Source organism: Salvelinus alpinus, chromosome 3, assembly GCF_045679555.1.
Source record: "Salvelinus alpinus chromosome 3, SLU_Salpinus.1, whole genome shotgun sequence".
NCBI lineage: Eukaryota > Metazoa > Chordata > Actinopteri > Salmoniformes > Salmonidae > Salvelinus > Salvelinus alpinus.
Genome location: NC_092088.1, coordinates 29,604,312 through 29,629,423, shown reverse-complemented (window position 1 = coordinate 29,629,423; position 25,112 = coordinate 29,604,312). Strand labels below are relative to the sequence as shown.

The following is a 25,112-nucleotide window of genomic DNA, read 5'->3' as shown; positions in this document are numbered from 1 at the left end:
GTGCCTTGTCTCCACGCTGGGTCTCACGGTGGCAGCGGGGCCGAACCTGTAGTTTGACCTGGCAGACCAGTGGCGCAACATTGGAGGTGACTTCGCCCTCTCCACGCTGCTGCATGGCAATAGGCTGGAAGACCCAGTGGTGCTTTTGTTAACAGGAGCAAGTGAAGAGGGAAGAGACTCCTGGGAGGAGGTGGAACAAAGCTCTACCTTCTTTCACACTGTTGCCTGGTCAGCTAGCAACGTTTCCCAAGGGAGAGGCTTGCACCCTTCACAGTAGTCAACCTCATGCCTGGAGGAGCTACACTACTGAGGCAGTACTTCTCCATGGTTTGTGAAGAATTTAAATGAAGCTGCTCTTAGATTTTAGGATAAATATTTCAATCATTTATATATATTTTTTATTGAAATTCCATACATTTTGAAGGATACAAATTCAAATGTTACAAAAATCTATACAGACCCCCTGACCCCTGGGGGTCAGCCTTGCACTACCCTGTGCTCTGTCCAGCTCGATGGGGCTCCTGTGCTTCCTGTAATCGCTGCCAAAAGTGCTTCAACAAAGTACTGAGTAAAGGTTCTGAATACTTATGTAAATGTGATATTTCTGTTTTTATTTTAATAATTTAGCAAAAATGTCGACCTCGACAACCCCCCCACCCCTCACTAAACCACATCTCTTCACTCTTATCAGTGCCTGCCATGTGATTTCCTTTACTCAATACGTTCCACCAACAGATAACCATTAACTTCTGGTGTAGAAACTAGACTGGTACTCAATATTCCAATAGAATACCTGATAATTAACAATATTTCAAGTTTAGAACTCATCACTCTCATGCAACTCTCATCACATCTCATACTTGTCTCTATTTTTCTGCTGCTTTGAATGATGCCCAAGTCCACATTGACTGCTAGCCAGTTACATTGCTAACTATTGTTTTCACTATATACTTGGATTTCAAAGGTTTCCATTTCTAGAGAGAACCTCTAAACAAAATCCACAGAAACTTGCGCAATTGTAAATGCAAGGCTACTCGACTATAGGAATCAAAGTCATTGTGATTGAACTAACTAGCATATTTATTTATAGCTAGCATACTAGCATATTCTAGTTATAGAACACATTTTTGGTCTAGAGTAGCTGGGAATCATTTCTGTGTTCAGGCATGTTAATTCCCTAAACCCTTTCTGTCCAATGTTCTTGCAATTTACAACCTACCTTTCTAACACTGCAATTATATTTTCGAACCCTTTACGTGAAGTAATGTATTGAACATGTTTTTTAAAGGTGATCACATAGGGTTAGCCTAACATGCTAACATATAGAAAAGTGCATACCGAAGAAGTCTATATGGAAAAGGCTGAATAAGACCAAAAGGACTAATACTGTGTTTGTGTTTGTGCTTTCTCAGGTCATCATGGCCACCAACCGTATTGACATCCTGGACTCTGCCCTGCTCCGGCCCGGCCGCATCGACAGGAAAATAGAGTTCCCACCTCCCAATGAAGAGGTCAGTACTGTTCCAGCATGTTTTTTTAGCCCCTCAAATATTATGATAAAACAAATATGAATAATATACAACTAGTAGAAATCTGCCTTTGGGCCGGGATTCTATCCGTCAGCAATGCACCTTTTTTAAAGGGAATGTTTGTTAAACCTCATTCACGGTAAACGTTGCATATGTCGTGTCAATCAGAAATTACCTTTAAATGCTGTGTGATATGAAGCAGATTCTTTGCTGATCGGAAAAAAATCGATAGTTACATATCGGGATATGATTTTTTACGATATCTTATGGTTTTGAAAATAGTGCAATATTATTTTTACTCTAGTTGGCTGTACCTGCACCAAAACGCCAGTATTTTTCCTTCATGGTTGTTCTCCATCTTTTTTTAAATCTGGAAGCAATTTGTTTTCAGCTCTTATTTCCATTACCGTTCAAAACTCGTTTCTTCATTGCTCTCTTGTACCTCTGCAGCAGACATATGGTGAGCAATATGTTTGGTACATTGAATCGCAAAATCTGTATCTAATCGCAATACATAACATATCTTAACCTAATTATCGTGATCATATCTAATAGTGAGATCCCTTGCATTTTCCAGCCCTATTAGAATTTCATCAGGAATATAAAGTGTTGTATTCTGGCACCATTTGTTTAATAATTGTTTTTTTAATTAAGATTTATTTTTAAATAAAGGATTTATACCATTGAGTCTAGTCCAGCATCCTCACTCTCTCCTCACGCTCTGAAATGTGTGTGTGCGTTGACACTCGTTCAGTTTCATGAGAGCAGCTTGCTGCTACAGTGTCGTAATTCTAGCCCCGTCCCATTTATTTCTGCTCCACAGGCTCGTTTGGACATCCTGAAGATCCACTCAAGGAAGATGAACCTGACGCGTGGTATTAACCTGAGGAAGATTGCAGAGCTGATGCCAGGAGCCTCCGGGGCTGAGGTTAAGGTGAGAGACTGAGACACACGGTTTGGAATGGGGTCAACCATATGAAGGCTACCACAGGGCTGAGACACTTTGGAACGGGGTTCAGAGTATGAGGGCTAGTAAGGGAAGTATTTTAGCCTCTACCCATTAGGCCTGTGGTTCTCACTTTTTGACCCACTACCCCCCAAAAAGGAGTGCTTCGAAGCTCGAGACCCCTCCCGCAATCCCTGCACCAATGAAGCCTGTCATTACATGCATAAACGATGACGCATTTACAGAAATAAACTACATTTTACACCTGCATTTTGAGCTCAAGGCCATTCATGTTACAGTGCATGAATTGCTTTGAAAGTATTCAGACCCTTTGAGTTTTTTCACATTTTGTTACATTCCAGCCTTATTCTGAAATGGACTAAAGTAATTTTTCCTCATCAATCTACACACAATACCTCATAAAAACAAAGCGAAAACAGTTTTTTTATGTTTGCACTTTTATTAAAAATAGTTACCTTATTTACATAAGTATTCAGACCCTTTGCTATAATATTCTAAATTGAGCTCAAGTGCATCCTGTTTCCATTAATCATCCTTGATGTTTCTACAACTTGATTGGAGTCCACTTGATGTGGAAAGGCACACACCTGTCTATGTAAGGTCCCAGAGTTGACAGTGCAGGCCAGAGCATAAACCAAGCCATGAGGTCGAAGGAATTGACCGTAGAGCTCCGAGACAGGATTGTGTCGGAACAGATCTGGGGGAGAGTACCAAAACATTTCTGCAGCATTAAAGGTCCCCAAGAACACAATGGCCTCCATCATTCTTAAATGGATGAAGTTTGGAACCAAAATTCAAAAGGCACTTGCACATCTGAGCAAACTTTTTGCAGGTGCATGGCAACAGTTGAACAAGATGAATGAAAAAGGAAACCGCACACTGCTCTTGATAGTATCACTGATCTTTTATAAGCTTACGTATCGGCCTCGCGGACTTCGTCAGAGCTCTGAGCTCTTTTGTTGTTTTTCCCAAAAATTCTATTATGGGGTATTGTGTGTAGATTGATAACTAAAAAAGCAATTTAGTCCATTTTAGAATACAGCAAACGTAACAACATTTAGAAAAAGTAAAGGTGTCTGAATACTTTCCGAATGCATTGTATAATCACAAGTGCTTTATTTGCTTCAAAATGTTAAGCTAACAATGGGTAGGCCTATGCTTTTTGCAATTATCTTTAAAAAAGTTTGGCCTATTGCCCTCATACACCACCATTTGAGTCTTGGTTTTTAGCTTAATAGCCTACCTCCGTGTCAGTGGATGTCTATTTAAAGAGTTCATGGTGGTTGGAGGATGTGACCAACAAATCTATGGATATAGCAGTCTATAGTCTAATTGTCTGTCAAACAGGTAGGCCTACCTCTTTTTTTTTCTTAAATAGAAGAAATCGTCTCCAACACATCTCTCTTGTTGTTAGTGAAGTCTAATTAAAATGAAGACTGTTGAAATGAATTATGCCTACTCGGATTTGACCACTTTCAGCACCATGAGCTGTCTATTTTCGGTTGATTGTGCCACGGCTGCTGCTTCAAGTTTCAGCACCACAATCTAAGTTACTCATCTGGCTTATTGTGAGGTCATTTTTAAATGACTACCCGATCTCTCGCTCTCTCTGTACCCGACACATATACTGTAAGATCTGTTAATTGAGCAGATTAAACCTCAAAGACCAGGGGAGGTTTTCCTATGGTTCGCAAACAAGGGCACCTATTGGTAGATGGGAAGAAAATAGGCACTGAATATCCCTTTGAGCCTGGTGACGTGATTAATTACGCTTTGGATGGTGTATCAATACACCCAGTCACTACAAAGATATCGGCACCCTTCCTAAATCGGTTGCCAGAGAAGGAAACAGCTCAGGGATTTCACCATCAGGTCAATAGGGATTTTTAAAATGGTTAGAGTTTAATGGCTGTGTTGGGAGGTTACTGAGGCTACGTCAACATTGTAATTACTCCACAGTATTAACAAATGGCAGAGTGTAAACTTGTACAGAATAAAAATATTCCAGAACATGCATCGTGTTTGCAATAGGGCACTGAAGTAATGCTGCAAAAAAATGTGGCAAAGAAACTGACTTTTCCTCCCCAATACAAAGTTTTGTTTTGGGCAAATCGAACACGAGTACCATTCATATATTCAAGATTGATGGTGGCTGCATCATGTTAGGGGTATACTTATCATCGTCAAGGACCAGGGAGTTTATTTAGGATAATAATAAATGGAATAGAGCTAAGCACAGGCAATATCCTAGAGGAAAACCTGTCCACTCTCCACCAGACACTAGGAGACAAATTTACCTTTCAGCAGGACAATAACCTAAAATGCCAAATATACATTGGAGTTGCTTACCAAGACAACGTTGAATGTTCCTGAGTGGCTCTGTATTTTCTGCTGACTTGCCCCACCACCACAGAAAGCACTGAGCTAGGCTGAAACACCTGCATTTTGGAGCTCCCTTACCCAATAAAGCAAAAAAGAGACCATGTTTGTATGCGGCTTTATTAACTCAATGATATATATTGTTTTTGACATTGTTTGCAAACTGAGATGTGACACATTGCCGAAATAACATGAAAACAGGCAAGCCTTTTTTTTGCTCTGCCCTGAATGACGGGTCGCCACTGAACTTTGGCTGTCTATCAAAAAAAAATATTTAAAAAATATATATATATGGACAAATATTGTACAATCCAGGTGTGCAAAGCTCTGACTTGCCTAGAAAGACTCTCAGCTATAATTGCTGCTAAAGGATGATTATAACATGTATTGGCTCAGGGTGTTGAATACTTGTATTCAAGTATTCAATACTTGTAATACTTGTATTCAACATGCACTGAGTGTACAAAGCATTAGGAACACTTTCCTAATCGTGAGTTGCACCCCCTTGTGCTCTCAAAGCCTCGATTCGTCAGGTCATGGCCTCTACAAGGTGTCGAAAGCATTCCACAGGGATGCTGGCCCATGTTGACTCCAATGCTTCCCACAGTTGTCAAGTTGGATGGCTGTCCTTCGGGTGGTGTACTATTCTTGATACACACAGGAAACTCTTTAGCGTGAAAAACACAGCAGTATTGCAGTTCTTGATGCACTCAAACCGGTGCGCCTGGCACTTACTACTTACTATACCTCGTTCAAAGGCACTTACATCTTTTGTTTTGCTGTTCACCCTCTTAATGGCACACATACTGTACCTGTCAAAAGTTTAGACACCTACTCATGTAGAATAATAGTACAGACATCAAAACTAGGAAATAACACATGGAATCACGTAGTAACCAAAAAAAGTTAAACAAATCTAAATATATTTTAGATTCTTCAAAGTAGCCACCCTTTGCCTTGAGTTTTTTTTGCACGCTCTTGGCATTCTGTCAACCAACTTCATAAGGAATGCTTTTCCAACAGTCTCGAAGGAGTTCCCACATATGCTGTGCACTTGTTGGCTGCTTTTCCTTCACTCTGCGGTCCAACTCATCCCAAACCTTCTCAATTGGGTTATCACTCTCATTGGTGAAAGAGCCCTTACTCAGCATGGAGGTGTGTTTTGGGTTTGACCCAAATTGACCCAAAGCGCAAATCCGATGGGATGGCATATTGCTGTGGAAGTCATGCTAATTAAGTGTGCCTTATTCTAATTAAATCAGACAGTGTCACCAGCAAAGAATCATCACACCACATCCATGCTTCACGGTGGGAACTACACATGCTTTCACTATTCTCATAAAGACACAGCGGTTGGAACCAAAAATCTCAGATTTGGACTCCAGACCAAAGGACCGATTTCCACCAGTGTCCTTTTAGTAGTGGTTTCTTTGCAGCAATGAAGGCCTGAATTCATGCAGTCTCCTCTGAACAGTTAATGTTGAGATGTGTTTGTTACTTTAACTCTGAAGCATTTATTTGGGCTGCAATCTGAGGTGCAGTTAATTCCAATGAACTTATCCTCTGCAGCAGAGGTAACTCTGGGTCTTCCTTTCCTGTGGCGGTCCTCAGAACCAGTTTCATCATAGCGCTTGATGGTTTTTGCGACTGCACTTGAGGATTGACTGACCTTCATGTCTTAAAGTAATGATGGACAGTCTTTTCTTTTTGCTTATGTGAGCTGTTCTTGCCGTAATATTGGACTTGTTCTTTTACCAAATAGGGCTATCTTCTGTATACCGGCCCTACCATGTCACAACACAACTGACTTGCTCAAACGCATTAAAAAGGAAAAATTCCACAAAGTAACTTATAACCACGCACACCAGTTAATTTAAATGAATTCCAGGTGACTTCCTCATGAAGCTGGTTGAGAGAATGCTAGGTGTGCAAAGCTGTCATCAAGGCAAAGGGTGGCTACTTTGAAGAATCTCAAATATATTTTGTTTAACACTTTAGTGGTTACTACATGATTCCATGTGTTATTTCATAGTTTTCATAGAATATTCACTATTCTACAATGTAGAAAAACAAAAACCCTGGAATGAGGTGTGTCCAAACGTTTGACTGGTACTGCACACAAACCATGTCTCAATTGTATCAAGTCTTAGAAATCATTCTTTAACCTGTCTCTGCCCCTTCATCTACACTGATTTTGAAGTGGATTTACAGTGACATAAATAATCATAGCTTTCACCTGGTCAGTCTTTCATGGAAAGTGCAAGTGTTCCTAATGTTTTGTACACTCTGTATATTAGTGTCTTATTTTATTGCGATCTATTTTGTGTAGATCGTTGACAAATGATGACCATTTAAATCCGTCTTTATCCGTCTTTGTAACACATCAAAATGTGGAAAAAGTCGAGGGGTGTGAATACTGTATATCGACAATACAAACATGTACTCTGTTTTTGCCAGGCAAAACCGGAGAAGATTAAATGAGTGCTTGCTGGTCAACAGTCAAGACGCTCAACTTTTAGTTTTTGAACCACAGATTCAGTTATTCTGAGACAAGTATTTGGTGCAACACCATAGGCCTATGTTAGTAACGAGATCAAAAGGTATATCAAATACAAATGGTGTAGCCTATTATGTGAATGAATATATTCAGTTTCACACTCACGACCCCCCACCCCCCAAAACCTTCTGGGTCGGACCCCCATTTTGGGAACCGGTGGGGATCTGTTTGTTTAACCATTTTACATTTTGTCTAGTTCAATGTAGTGGACACGTACCACAGGGTTTTACATTTACGAGGTATGACTGTAGAATATTATAATAGAATACCCACTGACTTGATACTCCCACCACATTAGGGCTTGCATATGCACAAGGGCAGAATATGTCAAATTAGCCATCCTGAAACCTCCTCTAGCCTAGGAATTTGTCACCCTGTTTCTGGAGTGCCTTAGTGTTCGACCACTGTGGGTCTTAATGACTTTGTCACTGTAGGTCATTGTGTTATTTCACCATGGTTAACCTGTATTTGTGTTTCTGTTCCTTCTTACGTCTCAGGGTGTGTGCACAGAGTCTGGGATGTACGCCCTCAGGGAGAGGAGAGTGCACGTCAACCAGGAGGACTTTGAGATGGCTGTTGCCAAGGTTAGTCTTCTGTCCTGTTTATCTGTCTCTCTCTCACTGTCCATCACTCTCCGAGACCGTTTGTCTCGGTTTTACCTTATTCCTCTTATCCCCACATTCCTTATATTGTTACTAACTAGTGTTGATCAGAGATTAGGTGTACATTCTTATATCTATACTGTTCTCAGATCTGTTTGTCTTTCCAACTACTGTGGTCATTGTCATGCCAAAACTGACATGACAACAACTATATAGGAGTTGACTATACACAGCTCAAACAGATTTGGGTCAGACAAACTTACATCTATCTTATCATTAAAATGGACAGACAAATCCTTTTCCCCTTGATTTGTTTCGTTTTGCTTATCACTGATAATAAAAGAAAATGTTATTTGTCACATGCTTACTTATGGGCCCTTCCCAACAATGCAAAGAGAAAGAAAATAGAGAAATAATAGTAAAGTAAAACGTGCAATATAAGTAATAGATAAACAATGAGTAACGCTATGTACAAGGGTTAATAGTACTGAGTTGATGTGCAGGGGTAGGAGATAATTAAGGTAGGCACACAATATATACAAAAGTATGTGGACACCTCTTCAAAACAGTGGATTCTGCCATTTCAGCCACACCCATTGCTGACAGGTGTATACAATTGAGCACAGTCATGCAATCTTCATAGACAAACATTGACAGTAGAATGGCCTTACTGAAGCGCTCAGTGACTTTCAACGTGGCACTGTCATAAGATGCAACTTTTCCAACAAGTCAGTTTGTCAAATTTCTGCCCTGCTAGAGATTTCCCGGTCAACTAAGTGTTATTGCGAAATGGAGCAACAATGGCTCAGCCGCGAAGTGGTAGGCCACACAAGCTCACAGAACGGGACCGCCGAGTGCTGAAGCACATAAAAAAGCCTAAAATCACCATGCGCAATGCCAAGTGTCAGCTGGAGTGATGTAAAGCTCACCGCCATTGCGCTCTGGAGCAGTGGAAACGCGTTCTCTGGAGTGATGAATCATGCTTAATTAACCATCTGGCAGTCCGACGGATGAATATGGGTTTGGCGGATGTCAGAAGAATGCTACCTGTGCCAAGAGGAATGATGTTCTGGGACTGTTTCATGGTTCAGGCTAGGCCCCTTAGTTCCAGTGAAGGGAGATCTGAAGGGAGACGCAACAGCATGCAATGACATTCTAGAGGATTCTGCGCTTCCAACTTTGTGGCAGCAGTTTGGGCAAGGCCCTTTCCTGTTCCAGCATCACAATACCCCTGTGCCCAAAGCGAGGTCCATACAGAAAATGTTTGTCAAGATTGGTGTGGAAGAACTTGAGGTCAGGGCTCTGTGCAGGCCAGTCAACTCCATTGAGCACCGTTGTGATAAATTGGAGCGACAACTGCGAGCCAAGCCTAATCGCCCAACCTCACTAAATGCACTTGTGGCTGAATCGAAGCAAGTCCCCGCAGCAATTTTCCAACTACTAGTGGAAAGCCTTCCCAGAAGAGTGGAGGCTGTTATAGCAGCAAATGCCCATGATTTTGGAACAAGATGTTCGGCGAGCAGGTGTCCACATTTTAGTTATGCAGTGTATGTACCGTGCATTCGGGAAAAGTATTCAGAACCCATGACTTTATCCTCTATTTTGTTACGTTACAACCTTATTCTAAAATTAAATTGTTTTTTCATCTCATCAATCTACACACTACCCCATCATGACAAAGCAAAAACAGTTTTTTAGACATTTTTGCAAAGTTGATGATGATGACATTTACATACAGTTGAAGTCGGAAATTTACATACACCTAGGTTGGAGTCATTGACTCGTTTTTCAACCACTCAAGTTTCTTGTTAACAAACTATAGTTTTGGCAAGTCGGTTAGGACGTCTTTGTGCATGACAAGTACTTTTTCCAACAATTGTTTACAGACAGATTATTTCACTTATAATTCACTATCACAATTCCAGTGGGTCAGAAGTTTTACATACACTAAGTTGACTGTGCCTTTAATCAGTTTGGAAAATTCCAGAAAATGTTGTCATGGCTTTAGAAGCTTCTGATAGACATCATTTGAGTCAATTGGAGGTGTTCCTGTGGATGTATTTCAAGCCCTACCTTCAAACTCAGTGCCTCTTTCCTTGACATCATGGGAAAATCGAAAGAAATCAGCCAAGACCTCATCAAAAAATTGTAGACCTCCAAGTCTGGTACATCGTTGGGAGTAATTTCCAAACGCCTGAAGGTACCACATTCATCTGTACAAACAATGGTACGCAAGCATAAACACCATGGGACCACACAGCCGTCATACTGCTCAGGAAGGAGATGCGTTCTGTCTCCTAGAGATGAACGTACTTTGGTGTGAAAAGTGCAAATCAATCTCAGAACAACGGCAAAGGACCTTTTGAAGATGCTGGAGGAAACGGGTACAAAAGTATCTATATCCACAGTAAAACAAGTCCTATATCGACATAACCTGAAAGGCCGCTCAGCAAGGAAGAAGCCACTGCTCCAAAACTGCCATTAAAAAAGCAAGACTACGGTTTGCAACAACACATGGGGACAAAGATCATACTTTTTGGATAAATGTCCTCTGGTCAGAGGAAACACAAATAGAACCGTTTGGGCATAATGACCATTGTTATGTTTGGAGGAAAAGGGGGATGCTTGCAAGCCGAAGAACACCATCCCAACTGTGAAGCACGGGGGTGGCAGCATGTTGTGGGGGTGCTTTGCTGCAGGAGGGATTGGTGCACTTCACAAAATAAATGGCAAAATGAGGGAGGAAAATTGTGGATATATTGAAGCAACATCTCAAGACATCAGTCAGGAAGTTAAAGCTTGGTCTCAAATGGGTCTTCCAAATGGACAATGACCCCAAACATACTTCAAAATATGTTGCAAAATGGCTTAAGGACAACAAAGTCAAGGTATTGGAGTGGCCATCACAAAGCCCTGACCTCAATCCTATTGAAAATTTGTGGGCAGAACTGAAAAAGCGTGTTTGAGCAAGGAGGCCTACGAACCTGACTCAGTTACACCAGCTCTGTCTGGAGGAATGGTCCAAAATTCACCCAACTTATTGTGGGAAGCTTGTTGAAGGCTAGCCGAAACGCTTGACCTAAGTTAAACAATTTAAAGGCAATGCTACCAAATTTTAATTGAGTGTGTAAACCTCCGACTACAACTGTAAGTATTCATACCCTTCACTTTTAAGTACCTTTGGCAGCGATTACAGCCTCGAGTCTTCTTGGGGCGACTCTGTAAGCTTGTAACACCTGTATTTGGAGTTTCTTCCATTCTTTTCTGCAGAACCTCTCAGGTTGGATTTCAGGTCAGGTTGGATTTCAGGTCTCTCCAGAGGTGTTTGATCGGGTCCGGGCTTTTGCAGGGCCACTCAAGGACATATCCCTAAGCCACTCCTGTGTTGTCTTGGCTGTGTGCTTAGTGTCGTTGTCCTGTTGGAAGGTGATCCTTTGCCCCATTCTGAGATCCTGAGTGCTCTGGAGCAAATTTTCATCAAGGATCTCTCTGTACTTTGCTCCATTCATCTTCCCATCGATCCTGACTAGTCTCCCAGTCCCTGCTGTTGAAAAACATCCCTACAGTATGATGCTGCCATCACCATGCTTCACCGTAGGGATGGTGCCAGGTTTCCTCTACATGTGACGCTTGGCATTAAGGCCAAAGAGTTCAATCTTAAAAATAAAAAAAATTTCACCTTTATTTAACCAGGTTGGCCAGTTGAGAACAAGTTCTCATTTACAACTGCAACCTGGCCAAGATGAAGCAAACCAGTGCGACAAAAAACAACAGTTACACATAGGATAAACAAAAGTACAGTCAATAACACAATAGAAAAATCTATATACAGTGTGTGCAAATGGAGTAAGGAGGTAAGGCAATAAATAGGCCAGTAGTGAAGCAATTAACTTAACAAACTAACATGGATGTGCAAGTAGAAATACTGGTGTGCAAAAAAGTAAATAAGAACAATATGGAGGTGAGGTAGGTAGTTGGGTGTGCTATTAACCAGAGAATCTTGTTTCTCATGGTCTGAGTCTTTAGGTGCCTTTTGACAAACTCTAACACGAAACCCAAACCGGCTGTGCGCGTGCGCTATCGTGCATAAATTTATTTTGTCCCCCCACAACAAACGCGATTACGAGACGCAGGTTAAAATACCAAAACAAACTCTGAACCAATTACATAAAATTTGGGGACAAGTCGAAAAGCATTAAACATGTATGGCAATTTAGCTAGTTTGCACATGCTAGCTAATTTGTCCTGGGATATAAACATTGAGTTGTTATTTTACCTGAAATGCACAAGGTCTTCTACTCCGACAATTAATCCACACATAAAACGGCCAACCGAATCGTTTCTAGTCATCTCTCCTCCTTCCAGGCTTTTTCATCTTTGAACTTATATGGTGATTGGCATCTACACTTTTACCACGACAACCGGAAAAACATTTAGTCTACCTGCTTCTATAAACCAATGAGATGGGAGAGGCAGGACTTTCAGCGCGATCTGCGTCAGAAATAGAAAGCAGTTCTATTTTAGCCCTTGGCGACGCAGACGCTCGTTGGCGCACGTGAGCAGTGTGGGTGCAATAATTGAATAACATGGATTTCTAAATTTATTTTGCGACGCTCGAGCACGCTATGTGTCCGGTCTGGTCAGCATGTAAGCGGGCTGTTGTGCCTTTTACTGAGGAGTGGCTTCTGTTTGACTACTCGACCATAAAGGCCTGATTTGGGTGAGTGCTACAGAGATGGTTGTCCTTCTGGAAGGTTCTGAACTTTGGGTGGCCTTTGGGTTCTGGGTCACCTCCCTGACCAAGGCCCTTCTCCACAGATTGCTCAGTTTGGCTGGGCGGCCAGCTCTAGGAAGAGTCTTGGTGGTTCCAAACTTCTTCCATTTAAGAATGATGGAGGCCACTGTGTTCTTGGGGACCTTCCATGCTGCAGACATTTTTTGGTGTCCTTCCCCAGATCAGTGCCTCGACAATCCGGTCTCGGAGCTCTACAGACAAATCCTTCGACCTGGCTTGGTTTTTGCTCTGACATGCACTGTCAACTGTGGGACTTGATATAGACAGGTGTGCATTTCCAAATCATGTCCAATCAATTGAATTTACCACATTTGGACTCCAATCAAGTTGTACAAACATCTCAAGGATGATCAATGGAAACAGGACACCTAAGCTCAATTTCAAGTCTTATAGCAAAGGGTCTGAATACTTATTATGTAAATAAGGTATTTCTATCTTTTTTTGCAATAAATAAATAAATAAAAACCAGTTTTCACTTTGTCATTATCAGCTATTGTGTGTAGATTGAGAAAATATTTAAATAATTTTAGAATAAGGCTGTAACATAACAAAATGTGAAATGTAAAGGTCTGACTACATTCCGAATATATTGCCAGTCAAAAGTTTGGACACCTACTCATTCAAGGATTTTCTTTATTATTTTTACTATTTTCTTTATTGTAGAGTAATAGTGAAGATGACAAAACTATGAAATATCACATATGGAAACTTGTAGTAACCAAAAAAGTGTTGAACACATTCAAATATATTTTATATTTGAGATTCTTCATATTAGCATCCCTTTGCCTTGATGACAGCGTTGCACACTCAACCAGCTTCATGAGGTAGTCACCTGGATTTCATTTCAGTTAACAGGTGTGCCTTAAGTTTATTTGGGATTTATTTTGTTCTTAATGCGTTTGAGCCAATCAGTTTTGTTGTGACAAGGTGAGGGGGTATATAGAAGATAGCCCTATTTGGTAAAAGACCAAGTCCATATTATGGCGAGAACAGCTCAAATAAGCAAAGCGAAACAACAGTCCATTACTTTAAGACATGGTCAGTCAATACGGATTTTTTTTTAAAGAACTTTGAAAGTTTCTTCAAGTGCAGTCGCATAAACCATCAAGCGCTATGATGAAACTGGCTCTCATGAGGACCGCCACAGGAATGGAAGACCCAGAGTTAACTCTGCTGCAGAGGATAAGTTCATTAGAGTTACCAGCCTCAGAAATTGCAGCCGAAATAAATGCTTCAGAGTTCAAGTAACAGACACATCTCAACATCAACTGTTCAGATGAGACTGCGTGACTCAGGCCTTCATGGTCGAAATGCAGCAAAGAAACCACTACTAAAGGAAACAAATAAGAAGAGACTTGCTTGGCTCAAGAAACACGAGCATTTGACATTAGACCAGTGGAAATCTGTCCTTTGTTCTGATGAGTCCAAATTTGAGATTTTTGGTTCCAAAGACGTCAAAAAGACAAGTCACAGTGGCGGAATATATTATAAAAAATAAAAATAAACATACGTTTGTTTCCTCAACACCGGAGAGCAACACCTCTCCGTTGAAGTTCACAAAGCAAATATTGCATTCAACAATTTATGACCTGCAACATGGTCAAGCAAGTGAATGTTTTCGAGAGGCGTTGTTGTGCCCTCTTCATGACTGTTGGGATGTTTGGACCATGATTTTTCATTAGTGATGTGGAAATGAGGAACTTGAAGCTCTCGGCCTGCTCCATTACAGCCCCGTCGACGTGAATGGGGGCGTGCTCAGCTCTCCGTTTCCTGTAGTCTACGATCAGTTCCATTGTCTTGCCGATGTTGAGGGAGAGGTTGTTGTCCTGGCACCACACTGCCTACCCTGACCACCTGGGGAAGTCCCATCAGGTCCCAGGGTTCTTAGCTTAGTGATGAGCTTGCAGGGCATTGTGGTGTTGAACGCTGAGCTGTAGTCAATGAACAGCATTCTCATGTAGTGTTCCTTTTTGTCCAAGTAGGAAAGGGAAGTGTGGAGTGCAAGAAGGATTGTGTCATTTGTGGATCTGTTGGGGGCAGTATGCGAATTGGAGTGTGTCTGGGATGATGGTGTGAAAATGTCTCCTTATAAGGTAAATGATCACTGGCTAATGACCCCTATCCTTTGTGTCTTTCCAGGTGATGCAGAAGGACAGTGAGAAGAACATGTCCATTAAGAAACTCTGGAAGTAGAACTTTGGGATTTTTTGGACCCCAACGCAGATATTTACCCGCAAAGTCACACATGTATATTTTTCTTCTTTTGTTTAGGGTTGGTTTATAATTGTTACCTAGTTCATTCTAGTTCATTCTAAAATAAATTGTCTCCCCACTGAGAAACAAGTCCATTTTATTTTTTCTGCTGTAGCCTGGTTCCAGATCTGTTGTGTTGTATACCTAACAAGACCATAGGGGGTTGGCTATACAGCACAAACTGATCTGGGACTAGGCTACCTCTCCTGAGTCTTGAATATAATCGGTATTGTGTATTTTTTCGTAAGTCAAGACCAGAGGGGTATACTACAAACAGGATCAAAGAGTTGGCCAGCTGACTTTGATAAACAACCAGTGACGGTACGTGGGTAAAATAACTGAGGAAGCCAAGCCAGTAAAAAGGCCATATTATAACCTATGTTCTGATAATTGCGTTGTTTGCTCTATAACCCATTCGTTCATATGCCACCGTGATATTCAATAAGGCAAAGACATCAAAAAGACAAGTCACACAGTGGCGGAATAAATTAAACTACACATACGTTTGTTTCCTCACAAAACCGGAGAGCAACACCTGTCCGTTGAACTCCACAAAGCAAATATTGCATTCAACAATTTATGACCTGCAACATGGTCAAGCAAGAATGTTTTCGACAGTTTACTAAATAAACTAATTTAGAAACACGGAGTTACCGCAAATCAGCACAAAGACAACAGGAGCTCTGCCTCTGCGGTTCCAGCACCATTTTAACTTAAGAATGTAAACATCACATCAAGGCTATATATGCTTAGTTTAATAAACTGAAAAAAGATATCAAAAACAATTTAGTTCAATCAATGTTGCTAAGTATTATGTGGGTGTCCATGGTATGTTTGTGTAAGTTAAAAAAAAAATATATATATATATAATTAAAAGTAGACTAGTTGAACGCCAATGCCGTTTTGTTGGCAAAACGAGCTATGACTGTCATTCAGTACACTTTTAGTTTTTGTTGTCATAGGTTACCTAACTAAAGTGCTTGTTAGCCTAAATTCCTGGCATGGGCAACAATGAACCAGCGAAGTTAACCTGAGCCTACTTAGCTACATCTAGGCTACTTATTGAATTTCTATCGTCTCAGGCCAGTGGCACAACATCTTCATTTATTGTTAGATCAGAATCACAATCATAATCATTGGCCTGTACAGAGAATTAAGTCAACCACAAGTCCAAAACCCCATCTCCATCCATGGTTTGGGAAGTTTTTCAGAAAATGCATTTTTCTTAGGAAGTGATTTGATTGGTCTGAAGCCAAATCCAAACTGGCCCCCCTTGGGTGTTTTTCTGCACCAGATCAGCTCAACGCTGATTGGCTAATTATTACATTTTTTTTTTAATCAAGGGAGGCCAAATGCTGCAGCAGCAACATGTTATACTCTTTTTATCCAGACAACATCAGATACATGGGCTACACATACTGAGAAAGAGGCGGCGTCTCCCTCAGATGATTTCTCCGGCGAATTTAATTGTAGTATACCTTTTAAGGAAGGCCAAGTAAGCTCTGTTTATACCTGGTGTTAACGTCTACTGATTTTGCCCGCATTTTTAGATGGGTATAGACAAGGTCTTCCTGACTACCACCCGGGGGTATCAGATCAGGTCTTTGCCAATAAACCTCAGAATTGAGCTGCCCCTGTATACACAGCCACCCTGAGAACCCAGTTCTGATTTTATTTTCATATCCACATTTTTTTCTTCTAACTTTTGTGCCCCATATCAGATTTAAGCATTCACACTGATGTAGCCTCCAAATGCAATGCTCATTTCCTGTCATCGTTCCTTGAAATTTGGCAGTATTTATGCTAATGACAGGTCATGTAAAAAAAATAAAAAAAAGTGACTATACTGAGGTCCCCTTATCCATCATCAGAATTGTATCAGGATTAAGATCCACATATGGATGTGGTTATAAATCTTAACTCAAGACCAGATTCCATGTGGTGTTTTGCTGTTTACCCATTAGGTAAAAGCTCAGATGGGTAGCAGATTGACAAAACATCTAAATTGGGAGGCATTTTAATACCATGTGTAGACGTGGCAAACCTTGAACAGAAACCCTATTAAAACCATGCACCCTTTGTCCTGATCTTGTCTACATTCCGATTGTGACCATATTTTGTCAGATGCTAACATATGGAATTGTTGTAAGATGGTCATGCCAAGTATAATTTAGCTATTTGATTTGGAATTGTAAGACTCCTTAAAGTATAAAAAATATTTCAACAATTTAAATTAATTTTGGCCTTACTGCTATTAGCCCATACAAACGCATTGAATGACATATTCACGACATGGAACAACATAGTCAACAACAAAATCTAAAGGAAGTTTGTTCTGAAGTGTCTATCCTATATTTGAGAGAGATAAGAATGATCAGGAATGTACACTGAACAAAAAATATAAGCGCAACATGTAAAGTGTTGGTCCCGTGTTTCAAATTTTCCATGCGCACAAAAAGCTCTCAAATATTGTGCACAAATTTGTTTACATCACTCTTAGTGAGCATTTCTCCTTTGCCAAGATAATCCATCCACCTGACAGGTGTTGCATATCAAGAAGCTGATTAAACAGCATGATTATTACACAGGTGCACCTTTTGCTTGGGACACAATGCCACAGAGGTCTCACATTTTGAGGGAGTGTGCAATTGGCATGATGACTGCAGGAAATGTCCACCTGAGCTGTTGCTAGAGAATTGAATGTTAATTTCTCTACCATAAGCTGCCTCCAATGTCATTTTAGACAATCGCATGTAGCAAGGATCTGTACACCACCTGGAAGCTGAATGATGGTGCCGGAGAGAATGGCTGCCGTTTTACGGTCTCCTAACCGATGGTGCTATTGTGTTTTTTTTCTCATATTATTTGTAACTTATTTGTACATAATGTTTATGCCACCGTCTCTTATGACCGAAAAGAGCTTCTGGAAATCAGGACAATGATTGCTCACCTCGTATTGAAAGACAATTTTCTTCTTTAATGAGTCGGATGACAGGGATTTACTCCAGACACCCGACAAGGCCCTCATCCCCATCATTTGCAGGAGAATGAGATATTGAGGACGAAGGTCGGGTGCCTTGTAAGGATCCGGTGGCGAATGGGTAATTTGCCTTTACCATCGGTCCTATTAGTCAACGTACAATCATTGGATAATAAAATAGACGAACTAGAAGCACGTATATCCTACCAACGGGACATTAAAAATTGTAATATCTTATGTCTTATGAGTTGTGGCTGAACGACGACATGAATAACATACAGCTGGTGGTTATACACTATCGGCAGGAAAGAGCAGTAGCCTCTGGTAAGACAAGGGGTGGCGGTCTATGTATATTTGTATGTATATTACAGCTGGTGAACTATCTAAGGAAGTCTCAAGGTTTTGCTCGCCTGAGGTAGAGTATCTCATAACCTGTAGACCACACTATTTACCAAGAGAGTTTTCATATATATTAGTTGCTGTCTATTTACCACCATAAACCAATGCTGGCACTAAAACTGCAGTGCTCCTATGGACTTTAATGCAGGAGAACTTTAAATCTGTTTAACCAACCAGAGGAAAAATAAACTCTTGACCATCTATACTCCACACACAGAGACTCATACAAAGCTCTCCCTCGCCCTCCTTTTGGGAAATCTAAATCTGACCATAATCCTATCCTGATTCCTGCTTACAAGCAAAACTAAGGCAGAAAGCACCAGTGACTCAGTCAATAAAAAAAAGTGGTCAGGTGAAGCAGATGCTAAGCTACAGGCCTGTTTTGCTAACACAGACTGGAATATGTTTTGGGATTCTTCTGATGGCATTGATGAGTACACCAGATCAGTCACTGGCTTCATCAATAAGTGCATCGAGGACGTCGTCCCCACAGTGACTGTATGCACATACCTCAACCAGAAGCTATGGATTACAGGCAACATCCCCACTGAGCTAAAGGGTAGAGCTGCCGCTTTCAAGGAGCGGAAGTTTATAAGAAATCCCGCTATGCCCTCCGACAAACCATCAAACAGGCCAAGCTTCAATACAGGGCTAAGATTGAATCGTACTACCTCGGCTCCGAAACTTGTCGGATGTGGCAGGGCTTGCAAACTACAAACGAAAGCACAATCACGAGCTGCCCAGTGTCACGAGCTGCCCAGTGACATGAGCCTGCTAGATGAGCTAAATTACTTCTATGCTCGCTTCGAGGCAAGTAACACTGAAACATGCAGGAGAGCATCAGCTGTTCTGGACGACTGTGATCGCGCAATCCGTAGCCGATGTAAGACCTTTTAAACAGGTCAACAGTCAAAAGGCCACATAGCCAGACAGATTACCAGGAAGTGTACTCCGAGCATGCCATGACCAAATGGCAAATGTCTTCACTGACATTTTCAACCTCTCCCTGACTGAGTCTGTAATACCAACATGTTTCAAGCAGATCACCATAGCCCCTGTGCCCAAGAAACACTAAGGTAACCTGCCTAAATGACTACCGACGAGTAGCACTCACGTCTGTAGCCATAAAGTGCATTTGAAAGGCTGGTTATGGCACATATCAACACCATTATCCCAGAAACCCTAGACCCACACCAATTTGCATACCGCCCCAACAGATCCACAGATTATGCAATCTCTATTTCACTCCACACTGCCCTTTCCCACCTGGACAAAAGGAACACCTATGTGAGAATGCTATTCATTAACTACAGCTCAGCGTTCAACACCATAGTGCCTCAAAGCTCATCAATAAGCTAAGGACACTGGTACTAAACACCTCTCTCTGCAACAGTGTTATGGGAATTTTATGAATAATGACTAAATGATGTATACATTTAACGTAGAATTATAACTAACAGAATTATATCCTGTCTGATGAATCATGTTTGTACATAAGAAAGAGGGACTGTTAGCAGACAAGGAACTGTGTCAGACATCTTGTGACCACTGTGGAACTGATAACAGGGAAGGAAGTCTCCCCAACTAGGGAGGGGAGAAACCTTGGGCTTGTAGTAGATTGTACAACAGGTGGCAGGCAATATATGAGGAGGACTTGTAAACTATATTATCATTGTATTAGAGTGACATTTATGACGAAATGAGAGGTATATAAACCAATGAACATGTAATAATTGGCAGAACGTTCCGTAAATAAACATTTGCCTATTGTAGATTGGGCCTCTGTCTATATTTATTTCTATCAGTATCCTACAAATCCTGATATAGCAGACTGTGTAGTTTAATTGAATTGGTTAAAGAACATGAGAACATAATTTTCTTATCAAACAGGATCCTGGTTTTCCTGCTGGGCAGCCCCGAGGTGGTAAGGGTCAGTAACGACACATTCGCCACGCTGATCCTCAACTCGGGTGCGTGCTCAGTCCCCTCCTGTACTCCCTGTTCACTCATGACGGCATGGCCAGGCACGACTCCACCACCACCATTAAGTTTGCTGATGACACATTAGTGGTAGGCCTGATCACCGACAACGATGAGACAGCCTATAGGGAGGAGGTCAGAGACCTGGCGGTGTGGTGCCAGGACAACAACCTCTCCCGCAACGTGATCAAGACAAAGGAGATGATTGTGGACTACAGGCAAGGAGGACAGAGCACTCCCCAATTCTCATGGGTGGGGCTGTAGTGGAACAGGTTGGGAGCCTCAGGTTCCTTGGTGTCCACATCATCAACAAACTATCATGGTCCATGCACACCAAGACAGTCGTGAAGAGGGCAGAACAAAACCTATTCTCCCTCAGAAGACTGAAAAGATTTGGCGTGGGTCCTCAGATCCTTAATGTTCTACAGCTGCACCATCGAGAGCATCCTGACTGGTTGCAGCACTTCCTGGTATGGCAACTGCTCGGCATACAGAGGGTACTGAGTACGGCCCGGTACATCACTGGGGCCAAGCTTCCTGCCATCCAGGACCTCTATACCAGGCGGTGTCAGAGGAAGGCCCTAAAAATTGTCAGTCACCCTAGTCATAGACTGTCCTCTCTGCTACCGCACGGCAAGCGGTACCAGAGAGCCAAGTCTAGGTCCAAAAGGCTTCTAAACAGCTTCTACCCCAAGCCATAAGACTCCTGAACAGCTAATCAAATGGCTACCCAGACTAATTGCATTGCCCCCCCCTCTTTTACACTGCTGCTTTTCTCTGTTTATTGTCTACGCATAGTCACATTAACTCTACATACATGTACATATTACCTCGACTAACCGGTGCTGACCCCAGCACGTTAACTCTGTACCGGTACCCCCTGTATATAGCCTCGCTGTTATTTTACTGCTGCTCTTTAATTATTTGTTACTTTTATTTCTTATGTTTTACTTATCTATTTTTTACTTAACACATTTTTTCTTAGCTGCATTGTTGGTTAAGGGCTTGTAAGTAAGCATTTCACTGTAAGGTTGTATTCAGCACGTGACAAATTTGATTTGAAAATGTTCCAATTCTTCCATGGCCTGCATTCTCACCAGACGTGTCACCCATTGAGCGTGTTTGAGATGCTCTGGATCGACATATACGACAGCATGTTCCAGTTCCCGCCAATATTCAGCAACTTCGCACAGCCATTGAAGAGGAGTTGGACAACATCTCCTTCGCATTGAGTTAATCAGGCTGTTGATTGTGGCCTGGGCCGTGCTGCATAAGACAAATGGTGGTCAGACCAAATACTGACTGGTTTTCTGATCCATGCCCCTACATTTTTTAAGGTATCTGTGACCAACGGATACATTTCTGTAATCCCAGTCGTGAAATCCATAGATTAGGGCTTAATGAATTTATTTCAATTGATTGATTTCCTGCTATGGACTGTATCTCAGTATAATCTTTTGTTGCAGGTTGCGTTTAATATTGTTCAGTATATTTATCCCCTTATTTTAGGCACTAAACTATCTCCATATACTTCCATTCATTTTTTTAAATGGTACTGGGGAATATCTTTAAGTATTTTGGGTAAGGTTGGAAAACAAAAGTCACATTGGGATTCAAACTATCGACCTTGTGTATCACATACAGTATTCAACACCAATCAGCCTGTTACCAACCCTTAGTAAACTTTTAGATTTTCTTTGTTGACCAGATACAATGCTATTGTACTGTAAACAAATTGACAACAGACTTTCAGCACGCCTATATGGAAGGACATTTAACAATCACTGCACTTACACAAATTACAGGGTTCAGGGCAGCACAGCTGGCCCTTAAATGTACACAGAGAGCTAACATTAATCATATGCATGTACATCTCTCATGGCTCAAAGTGGAGGAGAAATGTCCGGGAACTGGCAGGTGCCTTGGTGGAAGAGTGGGGTAACATCTCACAGCAAGAACTCACAAATCTGGTGCAGTCCATGAGGAGGTGATGCATTGCGGTACTTAATGCAGCTGGTGGCCACACCAGATACTGACTGTTACTTTTGATATTGACCCCCCCTCTGTTAGTCACATGTCTGTGGAACTTGTTCAGTTTATGTCTCAGTTGTTGAATCTTTTTTTGGTCTTTTTTTACTGAGTTTAGCGCACAGCTTGGAAACCCATGCATATACCTCACAAGACATGCCACCAAAGGTCTCTTCACAATCCTCAAGAACAGAACATGGGAGACGCACAGTGCTACATGGAACTCTATTCCACATCAGGTAACTGATGCAAGCAGTAGAATCAGATTTATAAAACAAATTAAAATACACCTTGTGGAACAGCGGGGACTGAAGACACATACACATGATAAGGCATGCACTCAACACACACGTACACATGAATTTTGTATTGTAGATACAGTGGGGCAAAAAAGTATTTAGTCAGCCACCAATTGTGCAAGTTCTCCCACTTAAAAAGATGAGAGAGGCCTGTAATTTTCATCATAGGTACACTTCAACTATGACAGACAAAATGAGAAAAGAAAATCCAGAAAATCACATTGTAGGATTTTTTATGAATTTATTTGCAAATTATGGTGGAAAATAAGTATTTGGTCAATAACAAAAGTTTATCTCAATACTTTGTTATATACCCTTTGTTGGCAATGACAGAGGTCAAACGTTTTCTGTAAGTCTTCACAAGGTTTTCACACACTGTTGCTGGTATTTTGGCCCATTCCTCCATGCAGATCTCCTCTAGAGCAGTGATGTTTTGGGGCTGTTGCTGGGCAACACGGACTTTCAACTCCCTCCAAAGAATTTCTATGGGGTTGAGATCTGGAGACTGGCTAGGCCACTCCAGGACCTTGAAATGCTTCTTACGAAGCCACTCCTTCGTTGCCCGGGCGGTGTGTTTGGGATCATTGTCATGCTGAAAGACCCAGCCACGTTTCATCTTCAATGCCCTTGCTGATGGAAGGAGGTTTTCACTCAAAATCTCACGATACACGGCCCCATTCATTCTTTCCTTTACACGGATCAGTCGTCCTGGTCCCTTTGCAGAAAAACAGCCCCAAAGCATGATGTTTCCACCCCCATGCTTCACAGTAGGTATGGTGTTCTTTGGATGCAACTCAGCATTCTTTGTCCTCCAAACACGACGAGTTGAGTTTTTACCAAAAAGTTCTATTTTGGTTTCATCTGACCATATGACATTCTCCCAATCTTCTTCTGGATCATCCAAATGCTCTCTAGCAAACTTCAGACGGGCCTGGACATGTACTGGCTTAAGCAGGGGGACACGTCTGGCACTGCAGGATTTGAGTCCCTGGCGGCGTAGTGTGTTACTGATGGTAGGCTTTGTTACTTTGGTCCCAGCTCTCTGCAGGTCATTCACTAGGTCCCCCCGTGTGGTTCTGGGATTTTTGCTCACCGTTCTTGTGATCATTTTGACCCCACGGGGTGAGATCTTGCGTGGAACCCCAAATCGAGGGAGATTATCAGTGGTCTTGTATGTCTTCCATTTCCTAATAATTGCTCCCACAGTTGATTTCTTCAAACCAAGCTGCTTACCTATTGCAGATTCAGTCTTCCCAGCCTGGTGCAGGTCTACAATTTTGTTTCTGGTGTCCTTTGACAGCTCTTTGGTCTTGGCCATAGTGGAGTTTGGAGTGTGACTGAGGTTGTGGACAGGTGTCTTTTATACTGATAACAAGTTCAAACAGGTGCCATTAATACAGGTAACGAGTGGAGGACAGATGAGCCTCTTAAAGAAGAAGTTACAGGTCTGTGAGAGCCAGAAATCTTGCTTGTTTGTAGGTGACCAAATACTTATTTTCCACCATAATTTGCAAATAAATTCATTAAAAATCCTACAATGTGATTTTCTGGATTTTTTTTTCTCATTTTGTCTGTCATAGTTGAAGTGTACCTATGATGAAAATTACAGGCCTCTCTCCTCTCTTTTAAGTGGGAGAACTTGCACAATTGGTGGCTGACTAAATACTTTTTTGCCCCACTGTATGTGATAGGAGAGTAGTGGCCTGAGGGAACACAATGTGTTGTGAAAAGTGCTATGGAATATGTCATGCAATTTTTAAAATTGTATATAACTGCTTCAATGTTACTGGACCCCAGGAAGAATAACTGCTGCCAAGTGGATCCTTAATAAATACAAATACCACCAGGGGCCGGCCCTGTATAGCCGTAACAGAAATGTTTGTGACCTTATTTGACCTTTTTATGCTGCTTTTGAGACACGGTATTGCTTGAGGCAATACTTGTTGAGTAATATTAATGATAAACCTTTTTTACTACACTCCAGTAAAGAAGGCCAAGATATTTTACAATGTATTTACATATTTACAGACTGTGTGTGCATGCTTTTCTGCTTCATTAAAATCTGAGGTCTGGAACTCCCTCCAGGTCATCTCTCTCTCCATTCCTTGGTCTTGGTTGCCATAGACTGTTCTCTCTGCTACCGCACGGCAAGCGGTAACGGAACTTCAAGTCTAGGTCCAAAAGGCTCCTTAACATCATCTACCCCCCGAGCCATAAGAATTCTGAACAATTAATCAAATGGCCACCCAGACTACTTGCATTGACACGCTAGAAACTCCCTAGAAAGACAGGAACCTAGTAAGAAACCTAGAGAGGAGCCAGGCTCTGAGGGGTGGCCAGTCTA

At 41.6% G+C, this 25,112-nt stretch overlaps 1 protein-coding gene across 3 annotated transcripts in view; it reads left to right on the top strand.

Annotated features, from left to right (window-relative positions):
* The window catches only part of psmc5 (proteasome 26S subunit, ATPase 5), a 59,722-nt gene extending 44,553 nt beyond the window's left edge, over window positions 1–15,169 (top strand). For all 3 annotated transcript variants that reach the window (XM_071392472.1, XM_071392471.1, XM_071392473.1), the window contains exons 9-12: window positions 1,413–1,511; window positions 2,353–2,463; window positions 7,930–8,016; window positions 14,969–15,169. In XM_071392472.1, coding sequence (XP_071248573.1) covers window positions 1,413–1,511; window positions 2,353–2,463; window positions 7,930–8,016; window positions 14,969–15,022 — 351 coding nt within the window. In that variant the 3' untranslated portion in view covers window positions 15,023–15,169. The remainder of the gene's footprint in view (window positions 1–1,412; window positions 1,512–2,352; window positions 2,464–7,929; window positions 8,017–14,968) is intronic.
* The last annotated feature ends 9,943 nt before the right edge of the window (window positions 15,170–25,112 follow it).